The following is a 15,155-nucleotide window of genomic DNA, read 5'->3' as shown; positions in this document are numbered from 1 at the left end:
TTCCCACGTGACGCTGGTCTCCCCCCCGCCGTCGGGGACCTCCCCCGCCCCCCGGGGGCTGCCCCAAAACCCTGGGGGCTCCCCCGGACCCTCTGGCGGCTCCCCCAAGCCCCGCGGGGGACTCCCCAACCCCTCGGGGGGGCTCCCCCCAAGCTCAGGCTCCCGCCCAAAGCCCCTGGTGGCTCCCCCCAAATTCCTGGGGGGCTGCCCCAACCCCCCCGGCAGGCTCACCCCACCCCCAGGGGGCTGTCCCCGAGCCCAGGGAGCTCGACCCCCGGGCTGCCTCCTCCCTGTCCCGCGGGGGTGAGAAGAGGCAGCAGAAACGCGCTTCCCCACTCTTACCCCCCATCTCCAGCTGACCCGGACCCCCTGGGCGTTCCCCCAATCCCCAGGGGCCTCCCCCCGATCCCAGAGGGGGAGGAGCGGCCGCACGGCCCCAGTCTTCCCTCCTCAAAACCCCCCATCCGCAGCCCCCACAGGCGGGCAGCCGAGCTGGAGAGAGGAGCGGCTTATTAGAAAGAGCAGTGGTTTATTGGAAAGAGCAGCGGTTTATCGGCAGCCGGGCGGACAGACGGCTGGACAGCCAGGCGGCCGGCCAGCCGTAGCCCCCGGCTAGCAGCCCTGCCAGGGGTCCGGGCGGCTCTTGCGGGCGACGAAGGCGATCTTGCGAGCCATCTCGGTGTTGTAGACGCGCCGGCACGCCTCGTAGGCCAGCCGCTGCCTCTTGCGGCACGGCTTCTCGTAGTAGCGCCCCTGCTTCACCGCCTCCAGCACGCCGTCGTGCGCCAGGATCCTGCGGGCGGGCCGAGAGCCGCGGGAAGCGGGTTAAAAAGCGGCCTCCGCGGCTCCGGGGAAGAAATCCTGCCCCGGGAGGGCGGCGGGACCCTGCCGCAGGCCGCCCGCGGGGACTGGGGGGGTCCCCGGGGCGGTTTATTTGCCCCCCCCCCCCACCTGCTGAGGGCCCCGTAGGCCGCGTCCACGTCGCCGTTGCGCACCATGACGGTGCGGCCCACGAAGCGCAGGTGGTTCGCCATGGCCCGTCGGCTCCGCTGCGGGGCGCCGGGACCGGACCGAGGCTCCCCCGGCTGCCTCCGCCCCGGGCTCCTCGCCCAGGCCGCTGCCCCGCCGCGCGCCCCGGAAGCGGAAGTGGCCCCGGTCTCTTTTTCCGAGGGCGTGGCTTGAGGAAAGGGGCGTGGCTTATGGGGGAGGGGCGTGGCCAGCCCCCCCGCGGCTTGGAGGGGGCGGGGAGGTGGGCGGGGCCTGCTGGAGCCACGCCCCCGCCAGCGGGCGAAGGCGGGGGGGTCTGGGGGGGGCAGGGGGGAGCTGGGGGGGGGCTGGGGGGGGCCGTGAGACCCCCGGGGGGCACCGGGGCTGAGGGGGGGCTGTGAGGCCCCCAAGGGGACACCAGACATGGGGGGGGGGGCCATGAGACCCGCAGGGGGACACCGAGGCTGGGGGGGGGCCATGAGACCCTCAGGGAGACACCACAACATGGGGGGGCTGTGAGACCCCCGGGGGGACACCGGGTCTGGGGGGGGGGGCATGAGACCCCCCCAAGGGGACATCACACCCTGGGGGGGGCGTGTGACCCCCAAGGGGACACCAGGCCACGGGGGGGGGGGGCCATGAGACCCCCAGGGGGACAGCGGGGCTGAGGGGGGGGGGGCATAAGACCCCCGGGGGGACACCATAACCATGGGGGGGGCCATGAGACCCCCCCAGGGGGACACCACACACGGGGGTGGCCGTAAGAGCCCCGGGGGGACACGAGACCCCCAAGGGGACACCACAACCGGGGGGGGGGGCCGTGAGACCCCCCAGGGGGACACCGGGACTGGGGGGGGGGCCATGAGACCCTGAGGGAGACACCACAACCGGGGCGGGACCGTGAGACCCCCAGGGGGGCACCAGGCCTTGCAGGGGGGGCTCTGCGCCCCCCCAAGGGGATACGAGGTGTGGGGGGGGCAGGGCGTGCAGCCCCACCGGACCCCATGATGCACCCCCCCCCCCAAATCTCCCCCCCCCATAGGACCCCCCCCCCCAAAAAAGGGGACAAGGACACCGGCACCAGCGTGGCCCCGGCCGCTCCCGCCGCCGTTTATTGCTCCCGGGGGGGGGGGCTGGGATCAGGCCGGGGTCGGGGGGGGGGCACAGGACCCCCCCCCCCTAAAACGCGGGGAAGGCACAAGGCCGGGGCGAGGCCGCGCTGCGGGGGGGCCCGCCCCCCCGGTGTCCTCCCCCGCCCCCCCCCGGGGACCCCAAAATGCTGGGGGGGGGGCTCCGCTGCCAGGGCAAGGCACACCGCTCCTGGGGGGGGGGGGGACACAATGACCCCACACGTGTCCGTGGGTTTGGGGGCACCCCAAAAGCAGCCCCCCCCTCCGCCCCCCCCAAAAAAAATAATAATAAATTGAAGAAAAATAAAAATTAGGAGAGAATCCAGGCGCTCGTCACGCGTCCGGTGCCGCGGGGGGGGGGGGAGCGGGGGGTCCAGTCCGGGTTGGGGGGGGCCGTTTGGGGGGCCCCCCCCCGTGGCGCGGCGTCCCCGGTGTCCCCGAGGCGGCGGCGGCGGCGGCGTCCCCCCCGGGGGGGCCGCGGCGGGCTCGGAGGCGGTCGTGGAGGAGCAGGAGGACGCCGACGGGGCTGGGCGAGGGTCCCCAGGCCCCCCCGGGGGGGTCGGGGTTTTGGGGGGGTCGGTCCTGAGCTCCGGGGGGGGGGCCGGCTTTGGGGGCGACGTGGGGGAACCAGCCCCGGAGCATCACCTCCACCTGCAGCAGCGTCCCCAGGTAGCGCGCCCTGCGGGAAGGGAGAGCGGCCCCGTAACCCCCCCGGCCCCTAAAATTGAGGGGGGGGGGAGCTGCGGAGACCCCAAAACCTTTTTTTTTTTGGGGGGGGGGGCTCACCCCATTTCGGGTTTCTGCAGGACGCCGATGATCCTCTGGATCCGGTCCATGGCCACGCTCTGCTGGAAGGTGCTGAGCCCTGCGGGGAGCCCGGCGCTGGAAACGTGCTCCTGGGGGGCGTTGGGGGGGGGTCTGGGGGGGATTTGGGGGGGTTTGGGGGGGTTTTGGGGTGGGGGGGGGCGCCCACCTTTGTCGTAGCGCCCCGTCTTGAGCCCGTTGAGCAGCTCCGTCAGCGGGCGGATGAAGCCCCGCAGCTCCCGGCACTGCGAGGAGGGAGAGGGGGCGCCGTCGCCGCGGGGGCTGCACTGGGATCAGCCCCCCCCAAAAACCCCCAAAACCCACAGCCACCCCCCCAAACCCCAAAACCCACAGCCCCCTCCAAAACCCCAAAACCCACAGCCCCCCCAAAACCCCAAAACCACCCCAAAACCCACAGACATCCCAAAACCCACAGACACCCCAAAAACCCCAAACCCACAGCCCCCCCCAAAACCCCACAGCCACCCCAAAAACCCCACAGCCCCCCCGAAACACCCCAAAATCCATAGTCCCCAAAAACCCACAGCCCCCCCCAAACCCACCCCAAAACCCCCAAACCCACAGCCACCCCAAAAGCCCAAAACCGCCCCAAAAACCCTACAGCCCCCCAAAACACCCCAAAATCCATAGCCACCCAAAACTCCCAGCCTCCCGAAAACCCACCCCAAAACCCCAAAACCCACAGCCAGCCCAAAAAACCCACAGCGCCCCCAAAGCACCCAAAACCCATAGCCCCCCCCAAACCTACAGCCACCCCAAAACCCCAAAACCCACAGACATCCCAAAACCCACAGACACCCCAAAAACCCCAAACCCACAGCCCCCCCCAAAACCCCACAGCCACCCCAAAAGCCCTACAGCCCCCCGAAACGCCCCAAAATCCATAGTCCCCAAAAACCCACAGCCCCCCCCAAACCCACCCCAAAACCCCCAAACCCACAGCCACCCCAAAAGCCCAAAACTGCCCCAAAAACCCTACAGCCCCCCAAAACGCCCCAAAATCCATAGCCACCCAAAACTCCCAGCCTCCCGAAAACCCACCCCAAAACCCCAAAACCCACAGCCAGCCCAAAAAACCCACAGCGCCCCCAAAGCACCCCAAAACCCATAGCCCCCCCAAACCCACAGCCACCCCAAAAGCCCAAAACCGCCCCAAAAACCCCACAGCCACCCCAAAACCCCCAAACCCACAGCCCCCCCAAACCCGCACCCCCCCCAAAACCCACAGCCTCCCCAAAACCGCCCCAAAAACCCCACAGCGCACCCAAAGCACCCCAAAACCCATAGCCCCCCAAACCCGCACCCCCCCCAAAACCCACAGCCTCCCCAAAACCGCCCCAAAAAACCCACAGCCTCCCCAAAACACCCTAAAACCCACAGCCCCCCCCCAAAACCCACAGCCCCCCCAAAGCACCCCAAAACCTACAACCGCCCCAATCCCACAGCCCTCCCCAAAACCCCCAAACCACCCCAAAACCCCCCCAGCGCCCCCAAAAACCCCCAAACCGCCCCAAATCCCCCCAGCCCCCCCCAACCCCCCCCAGCCTCCCGCGGGGCAGCCGAGGCAGCGCAGGACGCGGGGGCTTTTTTAGGGGCGCCCCCCCCGGCCACCCCCCCCCGCATCCCCCAGCTTTTTCCTTCCAAAAACTCACTTTTTGGGCAAAAAGGCGGTCGCCGTCGCTCGGGGGGGGGGGCGCTCCGGCGCAGGGCTCCCCGGTTTTGTGCCTCTTCCCCCCGGGGGGGGGCTCCCGGTGCCCCCCCGGCGGCCGCTTGCGGCCCCGGTCCGGTCCGGACCCGGGGGACCGCAGCGGCGCCGGGGGGGCACCGGGAGCCCCGCCCGGGGGGGGGCTCCGGAGGGGTCCCGGGGGGGGGCTCCGGGGGAGGCTCCGGGGGGGGGGTCCCCGCCTCGGCCCGCCGTCGTTGCCGCGGGGGGGGGGGCCCCCGAGGGCTCCATGGCGGGGATCCGGGGGGGGGACGGGAGGGGGGGGGGCGCCCCTGAAACGGGGCGGAATCACCTGGAAAAAAAGGGGGAAAAAGGGAAAATTCGGGTAAAAAAAATGGAACCGGCGTTCGGCGCGGTTCGGGGGGGGGGGGTTCCCCTCCCGGTGCCGCCCCCCCCCGGCCCCCCCCCCCCCCCCCCACCCGCAGCCGTGTACCGGCAGCTCCGCGCCCCCACCTGCTGCCGGTGGCCCGGTGCCGGTGTCGCTGTCCCGGTACCGACGTCCCGGGGTCCCGGTGCCTACGTCCCGGTCCCGATGTCTCGGTCCCGGTGCGGACGCCCCGGTGCCAGTGCCAAGGTCCCGGTCCTGGTCCCGGTGTCTGTGTCCCGGGATCGGTGTCCCGGTGCCCCGGTGTGGATGTCCCGGTCCTGGTCCCGGTGTCCCGGTAGCCCCGGTGTGGGTGTCCGGGTCCTAGTCCCGGTGCCGGTGTCCCCGGTGCCGGTGCCGATGTCACGGTCCCGGTGTCAGTGTCCCGCTTCGGGGCCGGTCCCGGTGCCGGTATCGATGTCCCGGTGCCAGCGTCGGTACTGCTGTCCCGGTGCCGGTATCAATTGTCTGGACCCGGTGCCGGTGCCGTTTGCTCGCTCCCGGTCTCGATGTCCCGGTCCCGGTGCTGATGTCCCGGGTCGGTGCCGGTTGTCCCGGTGCCGGTCTCGGTGTCCCGGTGCCGGTCTCGATGTCCCGGTGCCGGTGCCCCTGTCCCGGTGTCCCCGTCCCGGTGCCCCCGTCCCGATCCGGGTCTCGGTGCCGGTCCCGTCCCCGCCGTCCCCGTCTCGGGCCCGGTCCCGGCGCCGGTTCCGCCCCGGCCGCGGCCGCCCCACGCGGACACGTGCACGGCCGCACGTGCCTCCCGCGGCGCCCCGCCCCCCCCGCGCTCCCATTGGCTGCCTCGCCCCCGGCAGCGGGCGGGGCCTCGGCTTCGCGCCCCGCCCCCTCGCCCCCCATTGGGTGGCGCGCCCGCCCCGCCGTGCCCAATGCGGTGGCCGCCTCGCGCCCATTGGCTGCGAGGGGGAGGGCCGCGGCCACGCCCCTCCATGTGGCCACGCGGAAGCTGGGTACCGCCCACCCCCCCGGACGGCCAATGGAAGCGGCCTCCGGATTGCGTTGCGGGCGGCGCAGCCAATGGGAGGGCGCGGCCTCGCCTCGGCGCCCGTTACATAATGGGCGGGGGAGGGGGAGGGGGGGGCAGGCGCGTGTGCGCCCACGTGGGGGCGGGGCGGGAGGCGCGCGCGGGGGCGGGCGCGGGAACGGTGAGCGCGCGGGGGCGGGCGGCGGGCGCGGCGAGGGCACGCGGGGAGGGGAGGGGCGGGGAGAGAAAGGGAGGGGGCGGGGCAGCGCCACCCCCCAAGTGCCCCCTGACCCCCCCCCCCGGCACCTGGAGCCCCCCCGGCCCCCCCAATGACCCCCAGCGCCCCCCACCCCCCCACCCGGACCCCCCAACTCCCCCCAAAGCCCCCCCGGGACTCCTAATGCCCCCCCCCGCACCCCCAACACCCCCCCAAGACCCCCAACATCCCCTAAGCCCCCCCCCCCCCGGACCCCCCCAACACCCCCAGGACCCACCCCCAACGCTCCCCCGGACCCCCAATGCCCCCCAACCCACCCCGGACCCCCAACAACGCCATCCTCCCCCCCAAGACTCCCAACATCCCCCAAAGCCCCCCCCAGGACTTCTGAGTCCCCCCCCAACCCCCCCCAGGACCTCAACATCCCTCAAGCCCCCCCCAGAACCCCCAACAACGCCCCCCCCGGACCCCCAACACCCCCTAAGCCCCCCCAGACCCCCAACACCCCCCCAGGACCCCCAACGCCCCTCCAGGCCCCCCCCAAACCCCCTCAGGACCCCCAACATCCTCCAAGCCCCCCCCAGACCCCAACAACGCCCCCCCCAAGACCACCAATGCCCCCCCTCGGACCTCCAACCCCCCCCAGGACCCCCAACGCCCCCCCAAGACCCTCAACATCCCCCTAGCCCCCCCAAGCCCCCCAACGCCCCCTCAACACCCCCTAAGCCCCCCCCCCGACCCCCAACCCCCCCCCAGGACCCCCCACACCCCCCAGCCCCCTACAAGCCCCCCAGCCCCGCCCCCTCCCCCCCTCCCCGTCCCTCCCCCACTCGGGGGGGCCCCGTCCCCCCGGGGGTATTAAAGCGGGGGCCGGCGGCACCCGGCCCCACTGCCCCCCCCCCCCCACCATGCTGCACACCCTGCTGCTGCTCCTGGGGGGCCTGGCCCCCGCGCTCCCCGCCGGTGAGTGCCGCCCCCCAGCACCCCAACGCCCCCCCCCAGCACCCCACTCCCCCATTTTCCCATTTCCTCAGGAATTCACCCCAAATCGGGGCTCAGCTGGCCCCGGCAAGCTCGCCCCACTCTGCAGCGCCCCCCCCCAGTTTCGGGGGGGGGCATGGGGCGGGGGCCCCCCCACCCTAAAACCTTGCCCCCCCCCCCCAAGAGTCCCCCAACACCTCTCCTTCCTCCGCAGGTCCCCACTGGACGTACGAGGGTGAGTGGGGCTGGGGAGGGGGGGGTGACAGCACCCCTGGGGGCCATCCCTGTCCCCCCCCCCCCCAAATCTCCCGTGTCCCCATCCCAGACCCCCCCCCCCCAGAAGCAGGGGTCCAGCCGAGGGCCCCCTCACCCCCATGCAGCGTTCCCCCCAGTTCGGGAAGACGCCGGGTGGGCGACCACCCCCCTCAAACCCCCGTTTCCCCCCCCAGATCGGGGCACTGCTGGATGGGCGACAGCCCCCCCATATCCTTGCGTCCCCCCCCCAAAAAAAACCCACCCACCGGTGCGCTCCAATGGGCCCATTGTGCTCCTTTACGTAAGGCGCGGGGCCCCGCTCCGGCTGCCAAATCCAATTAGGGTCCGGCCCTGGCCAAATCCCCGTTAAGCCCCCCCCCCGGTGCCCCCCCCCCAGGGGACGGGGACCCCCTGGCTGCGGGGTCAGCCCGGGGCAGCTTTGTCCCCGCTTCCCCACCCGGAAAAAATTCTCCCCGAAATATTCACGGGCGGTGGGAACGTCCCCACGGGGTTGGCTTTTGGGTTTTTTTTTATAGGGTGGGGGGAAATTGGGGGGGGGGAAACGAGGGTATTTAGGGCCGGAGCGTGGCTGCGGGAGGTGTGGGGGGGGACCCACGGGGGCCCGGTGCCCGCAGGTCCCCGGGGACAGCGGCACTGGCCCGAGGGGCACCCGGCGTGCGGGGGCCGCTCCCAATCCCCCATTGACATCGGGACGCGGCGGGCGCTGCCGGACCCCTCGCTGCCCCCCCTGCGCCCCGTGGGCTACGGCCGCCCCCCCGCCGCCGCCTTCGGCCTCGCCAACAACGGCCACACCGGTGAGCGGCTACCGGGGAGGGGGGGGGGGGACGCGACGTGGGGGTGCTTGTAGGGGTCCCCGCTCACTGCCCACCCCCCCCGTGTACCCCCCCGTCCCTATAGCGGTGCTGGCGCTGCCGCCCTCGCTGCGCCTGGGGGGGCTGCCCCGCAGCTTCGCGGCCGCTCAGCTCCACTTCCATTGGGGCCGAAACGGGGGGGCCGAGCACCTCCTGGATGGGTACCGGGCACCCGCCGAGGTATGGGGGTGGCCCCCCGGGGGGGGTGGGGGGGTGGGGGGCTGCTGGTGGGGGTAGGAGGGGAAGGGGGCGGGAGTGGGGTGGGAAGGGTGCGGGGATCGGTGTGGGATTGGGGTTAGGGTGGGGGGCTGGTGTGGGAACGGGGCCCGGTGTGGGAATTGGTGTGGGAATGGGGTCAGGGTGGGATCTGGTGTGGGAACGGGGCCCGGTGTGGGAATTGGTGTGGGAATGGGGTCAGGGTGGGATCTGGTGTGGGAACGGGGCCCGGTGTGGGAATTGGTGTGGGAATGGGGTCAGGGTGGGATCTGGTGTGGGAACGGGGCCTGGTGTGGGAATCGGTGTGGGATTGGGGTTAGGGTGGGGGGCTGGGTGTTGGGAATGGGTGCTGATATGAGAATCGGTGTGGAATTGGGGTTAGGGTGGGGGTCTCGTATGGGAATGGGGCCTGGTGTGGGAATCAGCACGGGAACAGGTCCTGGTGCGGGAAACGGGCACGGGACCAGGGCCTGGGGTGGGAATCCCCATGGGAACGGGTGCGGGAATGGGGCTGGGTGCAGGAAAGGGGTGCAGGAACAGGTCCTGGTGTGGGAATCAGCACAGGAACGGGGGCAGGGGTTGGGATGCGTTGCAGGAACGGGTCTGGGGGGGGGGAGAATCTGCATTGGAACAGGAGCGGGAACGGGTCCGGGTGCGGGAAACAGGTGCAGGAACGGGTCTGGGATTGGGTCCGGGCGCAGGAATCGGGCACAGAGGAAAGGGGTCCTGGTGCGGGAACTGGGAACGGGCGCGGGAAGGGGCCGGGGCAGGACGCAGGGCACCAGCCGGGGGGGTTGGGGGGGACACACCGGGGGACCCCCCCTGCGCCCGCAGATGCACGTGGTGCACTACGACGCCGAGCGCTACGCCAACGCCAGCGAGGCCCAGCACCACGCGGCCGGGCTGGCCGTGCTGGGCGTCCTGCTGGAGGTACGCGGGTCGGGACCCCCCCAGCCACCCCCAAACCCCGTCGGCACGGCCCTGACCCCCCCCCGTAACCCCCCCACCCCCAAATTCTCCACTCAGGCCGGCGACGAGCCCAACCCAGCCTACGACAACATCCTGAGCCACCTCGGCAGCATCCGCTACGCCGGTGAGGCGGCGCCGCGCGAGCGAGGGGGCAGCGCTCGGGCGACAGCGGGGTCGGCACCTCCGGGGTCGGCACCTCCGGGGGGGGGTCCCAAACTGGTCCCCCCCCCCTTTTCTCGCAGGGCAGACGACCTCCGTCCCCTCCTTCAGCGTGCGGGACCTGCTGCCCGAGCGCCTGGACCGCTACTACCGCTACAACGGCTCCCTCACCACGCCGCCCTGCTTCCAGAGCGTCCTCTGGACCGTCTTCCAGCAGCCCGTCCGCATCGGCCGGGCCCAGGTACAGGCTTTGGGGTGCGTGGGGGGGGAATTTGGGGGGGGGGGGCAGCCCCTGAAGCCCCCCCCCGCGCCCCGGTCTCGTTCCAGCTGGAGCAGCTGCGGGGTTCCCTTTACGCCACGGCGGCCGACGAACCCACGCCCGAGCGGCTGGAGGAGAATTTTCGGGCCCCCCAGGACCTCAACCAGCGGCTGGTGCTGTCGTCCTTCGCCAGCGGTGAGAGCTGCCCCAGGGGACGGGGTGGGATGAGGGGGGGGGGACACACAGCGCCCCCCCCCCCCCCCAAACAACAACCCCGGAGCCCCCAGCAAGGGCACGAGGCCGCGGTGGGCAGCGCTGGCTCTTCCCTTGCAGGTCCCGAGGGATATTCCACAGGTACGGCACAGGCAGAGAGGCTGGGGGGGGGGGGGAAGGGGGGGGCATCCCTTTGCCCCCCCCCCAAGCCCCCGAGCGTTTTTTTTTTTGGGGGGGGGGGGTCACGCAGGTGAAGTCGTCGCCATCGTCTTCGGCACCGTCTTCGGCTGCCTCGGCCTCTTCCTCGCCGTCCATTTCGTGAGCAAGAGGCTCCGGTGAGAGCCGACACCCCCCCGATAAGCCCTGGTCCCAGCGGGGGGGGCCAGGACCCCCCCCCAATTCCTTCCCCCCCCCCCCCATCCCAGGGGTCTCACCCCAGCCCTTCTCCCCCGAGGCAGCGCGCGGAGCAGGCAGCCGCAGGACGTCGTCTTCAAAGCCTCCTCGCGCCGCTCGGCCGAGAGCCACCGGCCCTGAGCCAGGATGCGCCCAGCCGGCCCCCCCCCCCCAAAAAAGGGTGCTGGGGGGGGAGGCTCGGCCCCCCCCGTCCCCCCCCCCAAGGCTGTGGCAGCTCCTGCCCTGCCCCCGCTGCCCGCCAAGCCCCTTCCCCACCACCGCGCTGGGGCTGGGAGCAGAGCAGGAGGCGGGGGGGGGGGCGCGGACCCCGTTCCCACCCCGACCCCATCCCACGAAGCCCCTCGGTGCCACGCAGTCACTATTAAAAGGGTTTTACTCTGAATCAAAAAAATAATTTAACGCCCCCCCCCCTCCTCCCCCCCCGGCACACGCAGCAGGGTACCGAGCGCTCCCGGACGCTTAGGGAAGACCCTAAACGGGAGAGCAGCGAGCGGCGGGGGGGGGGGGGCAGAGGGGGGCCCCAAAACCGCCCCCCCCCTCAGCGATCGCCCCGCTCCCAGGGACCGTACGGGATGCTCTGGGGGGGGTCTCACGGCCCCGAGCCCCTCGCGCTGGGAAGGGGGACAAGGGGGGGGGGAGACCCTGCCCCGAGCCCGGTGGCACCGCGGCAGCCCTGGGGCTGTCCCCGGGACTTTCTCCCACCCCGCGCTTGCCCTGCAGTAAGGAAACGTTAACGGGAAGTCACTAACGAAGCTAACGGGGGCGCGGCGGCACAGGTGGGACACGAACGGCCCCAAAAGCCCCCCAACCCCCCCCGGAGAGGGATGCGGGGAAGGGCTGGGGCTCGGAACGGGGTGGGGGGAGAGGCTCGGCCTCACCCGGCGGAGCCGGCCGCGAGCTTGGGAGGAACAAAAACTCCCCGAGGCCCCACGCGGAGGCTGCCCCGGTCCGTGGGGGGGTGTGTAGGGGGGGTGGGGGCATCGCCCCGGTGCCGCTCGGAGCCCTGGGATCGTCCAGCTGCCGAGGTGGGGGGGGGGGGCACTTGGGGCGCGGAGGCGGCGCGGGCGGGCAGGGCTGCCGTCGACGCTCATTCCTCGAAAGGCACCTGCAGCGCTGAGTACAGCATCACGCGGCCGTCGGCCTCCTGCTTACCTGCGGGGGGGGGAGAAAAAACCCAGGCAGAGCGAGGATGAGGAGGGCGAGAGGTCGGCAACGGCATTTTTTTTTTGGGGGGGGTGGGGGGGGTTCATAGAAGCCCTGATCGAGCAGGAGATGTGGCCCCCACCCGACGGGGAGGCAGGGCCAGGTTGAGACCCGTCCTCGCGTCCCCACGGCGCTGGGGCAGGTGCCAGGGGGGGCACCCAAAGCCCGCGGTCATCCCCGCGCCCCGGCGGCCGTGCCCGAGCCTCCCGCGCACCCGTGGGACGCGCAGAGAGCCCCCCAAAAATCCCCGTTCGCCAACGGTGACCCCCCCCCCGTGCCAGGCACCCCACCCTGCCCAGCCCGGCCCTTACAGGAGAGGCACTTGAGGACGTTGCGGAAGGAGCCCCCAGCCGTGACGAAGGCCCAGACGCCCATGCAGACGGTGATGATGTAAATGGGGACCAGGCTGGCCTCGTACCAGGGGTTCAGGAACGTCTGGGGGGGGAGAGGGGGACAGAGAGCGGGGTGAGGAGCGGCGCCGCCCGCCCGCCGCCTCCGCAGCCCTCCCGAAACGGGAGCGCGGCGACGGCGGAGCCAGGAGCCCCCCCCCGGCGCGCGGCGGAGCCCCGGTAAGCCCGGCTCAAGTTCCTGCCTCGAGGTTTCCCACCAGGAGCTTAGCAGCTAATCCTCCGGCTGACCCCGCGGGCCTTCGTTAGCCCCGCTTAAATCCCGCTCCCCCCCCCAGCGGGCTGGGGCCGCAGCGGGAGGGCTGCTACTCGCCCCGCAGCCCGGGCAGAGATTTAGGGAGCGGGAAACGCCGCTGGGTGCTCCCGCGGTCCCCTCCCTGTCCCCAGAGGGGCGTCCGATGACGCTGACGGCCGCTTTATTCCGGGGAAAAGCCCCCGGCGCATCCAACTCACCAGCCCCGACGTGGCGAGGTGACTGGCGACCACCACCCCCAGGCACCAGTAGCGGCGCCTTTCGCAGGCGTCGAAGAAAATCACTCCCCAGAAGGTGTGGAGCAGGACCACGGCCATGGTGAGGAACGCTGCGGGGGGGGGGGAAAGAGAGCGACACGGCGTCACCGCCTCACCTCCACCGACCGCTGGGGCTCTGGGGGGGCTCCCTCACGCGTTTGGGAGGCGCCAGCGGCAAAAAATGCGCCTCGTGCGACTGCTTCGGGGGGGCGAACGCCACGGGCTCCGGCGCGCAGAGCTGCAACGAGCGGCCGAGAGCCCTGCCCGCGCCTCCGCGTCCGCCCCCGGCCTCACCGGAGGTGATGAAGTAGTACGGCGAGTCCCCGTGGATCCCGACGATGCCCGGCCCGATGGAGTCAGCCAGGATGTTAATGACGGAGAAGACGCCGCTGATGATGCCGAAGGACAGGCCGGACACTGCGGAGGGAGAAGGAAATCAGCCGAGACCGACCGTGGCTGGGCTACGCCGCAGCCCCGCGGCCCCTCAGCCCGCCCTGGGGGCTCGCAGCCCCCCTGGGGGTGCGGGAGCAGAACCGGGCTGAGGCTCTTAACGATGCACAGGCAGATTGCCAGGAAGAAAAATCAAGTAGCAAACTAATCAGCGGGACACATCGCTGGCTAGACGATCTTTAAGGTCCCTGCCAACTCGGACCAGCGCTCTCAGCGCCCGCAGACGCTCCCCGCTCCCCAGATCGCCCAGGGAAAGGCAGAAAAGAGAATCGGGGAGGCAGAGCGAGCCCGGTGGCCCCACGGTCACTGCCGCTGCTCTCTGAAAGCCGAGCGTCCCGCTGCCAGGAGCGCACAGAGGCCAGGGGGTGCCCAAGCCCTGCCCGGGCTCGCGCTCACCGTAGGCCATCTGCTTGAGGGAGATGGGCGACCGGCCGTCCTCGCTGATCGTGGCCAAGCCTTCGTCCGCTTTCCTGCTCGGGAAGGGGAGAGAGCGTGAGCAGGCGGGCAGGAACCGGGGCTGCACGGGGCTCTGCGCCGCAGGGGGAGCTTTCGCAAACGGGAGAGGGGACGGGGGGGGGCTATAAACGAGGCAGGAGCATGGGAGAAAAGCTCCGGTGCAGGATCTAAGGAGGCTTTGGGGGGTTGCCCGGATAAAAAGCAGCAGTTGGCGCCGACCCGAACCCGAGAGGGCCGCGGACGAGGGATGCTTGGGGAACCGGCCACGGGGGCTCTGTGAGGAGCGCTGCCCCCAGCCGGGCTCTTACTTCAGCAGCTTGAAGTAGGCGAATCTGAAAGCCTCCTGCAGCAGGACGGAGACGGCCGCCCCGAAGACGAGGAGGCCATACTGAAGCTTGGCGTCCTCCCGGTCGCTGAGGTGGACGGAAACGAACCAGATGAGGGACGCCAGGAGCAGCGACACCAGCCAGAAGAACGCCCTACGGAGGGAGAGGAACAAGGAGCTGAGACAGGGACCCCCCCCTTGCGGCGCTTCCCCTCGCGAGCCGGAGGCCGGAATCGCACGAGGACGCGCGGCTCGATCGGAGGCTGCTCGGCTTTGTCCCGGCTCCGGGTCAGGACAGGTCCCGGCTCAAGGAGGCGGCTGAAAAATCAAACGGGTTTGGAGACCGAAGCCTTCCCTTCTCCTTTCAGGGCCACCACAACCTCCTCCGAGGACGGCTGCTGCCCTCCGAGGCGCTCGGCGCTACGCCTGCTGAAGGCCAAATGGAGGCCCGGCCTCGAGAGAAGAAAAGTGCCCCCACGTCTCCCCATGGCACCCAAAAATGTGCCCCCCCCCATCTCCCCGCGGCACCCAAAAAGCCACAAAGAAGGGCTGGCAGCTCGGCTGGCCCCCACGCGAGGGACGGTGCCGCTGGGCGGAGGCTGCGTGGGTTAAAGCCCTGTTATTGGGGGGGGGGAGGCCACGGCCTCCAGGCACCTTCCTGGTGTTGAGGCTGGCAGAGGCAGATGCGGGGAGCCCCCAAAAACGCGTCCTGGGGGGCCGGGGGCTGCGGGGACCGGCTCAGACCAGCGCCGAGGCGCAGGAGAAATGGGAGACCCCGGAGGGGAGGCCGAGCCTCACCGCAGCTCCCCCCAAATCCCTGCTGGCAGCCTCCCCGAGACCCCCCCAACCCCCCCCACCCCCCAGAGGCTGCTTCACAGCCCGGGGCTCCCCAGAGACCCCCAAACGCCCCCCAAAGGGGCAGCCTCCGTTGGGGCACCCTATATTGGGGGCGGCCTCCCCCGGGGCGGCCTCCCGGGCCCCCCCCCGGCCCCCTCACCCCGCCACCAGGATGATGACCCGCAACGGCTCCGCCGCCACCGTCAGCAGGACGAGGGCGAGCGCGGGCCCGAAGGCGATGCCCGCGCACCCGAAGAAGACGGCGGCCCCCATGGCGGCGGCATGGGGCGGGGGGGGCGGGAAGCGGGGCACGACGGGAGTTGTAGTCCTGGAAGGGGAAGGGGGCGGTAAGGACGGGCGGGAGGGGGGGGGGCGGGCCGCGGGGCACGACGGGAGATATA

General features: G+C 71.6%; 4 protein-coding genes across 5 annotated transcripts; 1 reads left to right on the top strand and 3 right to left on the bottom strand.

Annotated features, from left to right (window-relative positions):
- Window positions 1-509: 509 nt before the first annotated feature.
- MRPS21 (mitochondrial ribosomal protein S21) lies at window positions 510-1,131 on the bottom strand. The gene is made up of 2 exons (XM_080570102.1): window positions 952-1,131; window positions 510-793 (listed from the first exon to the last, which is right to left on the bottom strand). Exons 1-2 carry the CDS (start codon window positions 1,032-1,034, stop codon window positions 613-615), a joined length of 264 nt encoding a protein of 87 aa, XP_080426228.1. The 5' UTR covers window positions 1,035-1,131; the 3' UTR covers window positions 510-612.
- Window positions 1,132-2,066: 935 nt separating this feature from the next.
- On the bottom strand, window positions 2,067-4,729 carry CIART (circadian associated repressor of transcription; the record flags this gene model as incomplete). Its single annotated transcript, XM_080569729.1, has 4 exons — window positions 2,067-2,796; window positions 2,904-2,982; window positions 3,091-3,166; window positions 4,595-4,729. Coding segments are annotated over 4 exons (636 nt in total), but the record flags the coding sequence as incomplete, so codon positions are not given.
- Window positions 4,730-7,088: 2,359 nt separating this feature from the next.
- CA14 (carbonic anhydrase 14) lies at window positions 7,089-11,083 on the top strand. 2 transcript variants are annotated; one of them, XM_080570083.1, is made up of 11 exons: window positions 7,089-7,191; window positions 7,424-7,444; window positions 8,100-8,279; window positions 8,383-8,516; window positions 9,387-9,482; window positions 9,579-9,645; window positions 9,764-9,921; window positions 10,008-10,134; window positions 10,273-10,293; window positions 10,403-10,487; window positions 10,611-11,083. In XM_080570083.1, the coding sequence occupies exons 1-11, from the start codon at window positions 7,137-7,139 to the stop codon at window positions 10,684-10,686; spliced, it is 1,020 nt and encodes a 339-aa protein (XP_080426209.1). In that variant the 5' UTR covers window positions 7,089-7,136; the 3' UTR covers window positions 10,687-11,083. The 2 variants fall into 2 exon arrangements, with proteins under 2 accessions (XP_080426209.1, XP_080426208.1); XM_080570082.1 differs by having other exon boundaries at window positions 9,579-9,921; window positions 10,273-10,487.
- Window positions 10,922-15,071, bottom strand: APH1A (aph-1 homolog A, gamma-secretase subunit). Its single transcript, XM_080570091.1, has 7 exons — window positions 14,915-15,071; window positions 13,901-14,071; window positions 13,533-13,606; window positions 12,981-13,103; window positions 12,630-12,757; window positions 12,081-12,204; window positions 10,922-11,718 (listed from the first exon to the last, which is right to left on the bottom strand). The coding sequence occupies exons 1-7, from the start codon at window positions 15,025-15,027 to the stop codon at window positions 11,654-11,656; spliced, it is 798 nt and encodes a 265-aa protein (XP_080426217.1). The 5' UTR covers window positions 15,028-15,071; the 3' UTR covers window positions 10,922-11,653.
- Between the last annotated feature and the right edge of the window lie 84 nt (window positions 15,072-15,155).

Source organism: Anser brachyrhynchus, assembly GCF_964034855.1.
Source record: "Anser brachyrhynchus genome assembly, chromosome: 28".
In the NCBI taxonomy this organism is placed as follows: Eukaryota; Metazoa; Chordata; class Aves; order Anseriformes; family Anatidae; genus Anser; species Anser brachyrhynchus.
This window is presented reverse-complemented; position numbering and strand designations above follow the sequence as displayed.

Bases quoted from the DNA above. Each gene is read 5' to 3' on its own strand.
- MRPS21 (XM_080570102.1), bottom strand. From the start codon at position 1,034: ATGGCGAACCACCTGCGCTTCGTGGGCCGCACCGTCATGGTGCGCAAC. The intron at 794-951 runs GTGGGGGGGGGG...GCCCGCCCGCAG, and splicing joins GCCTACGGGGCCCTCAGCAG to GATCCTGGCGCACGACGGCG.
- CA14 (XM_080570082.1), top strand. From the start codon at position 7,137: ATGCTGCACACCCTGCTGCTGCTCCTGGGGGGCCTGGCCCCCGCGCTC. The intron at 8,517-9,386 runs GTATGGGGGTGG...CTGCGCCCGCAG, and splicing joins GGTACCGGGCACCCGCCGAG to ATGCACGTGGTGCACTACGA. The intron at 10,135-10,272 runs GTGAGAGCTGCC...CTTCCCTTGCAG, and splicing joins GCTGTCGTCCTTCGCCAGCG to GTCCCGAGGGATATTCCACA.
- APH1A (XM_080570091.1), bottom strand. From the start codon at position 15,027: ATGGGGGCCGCCGTCTTCTTCGGGTGCGCGGGCATCGCCTTCGGGCCC. The intron at 13,607-13,900 runs GTAAGAGCCCGG...CTTCCCGAGCAG, and splicing joins GCCTACTTCAAGCTGCTGAA to GAAAGCGGACGAAGGCTTGG. The intron at 11,719-12,080 runs GTAAGGGCCGGG...CCCCCCCCGCAG, and splicing joins CGTCCTCAAGTGCCTCTCCT to GTAAGCAGGAGGCCGACGGC.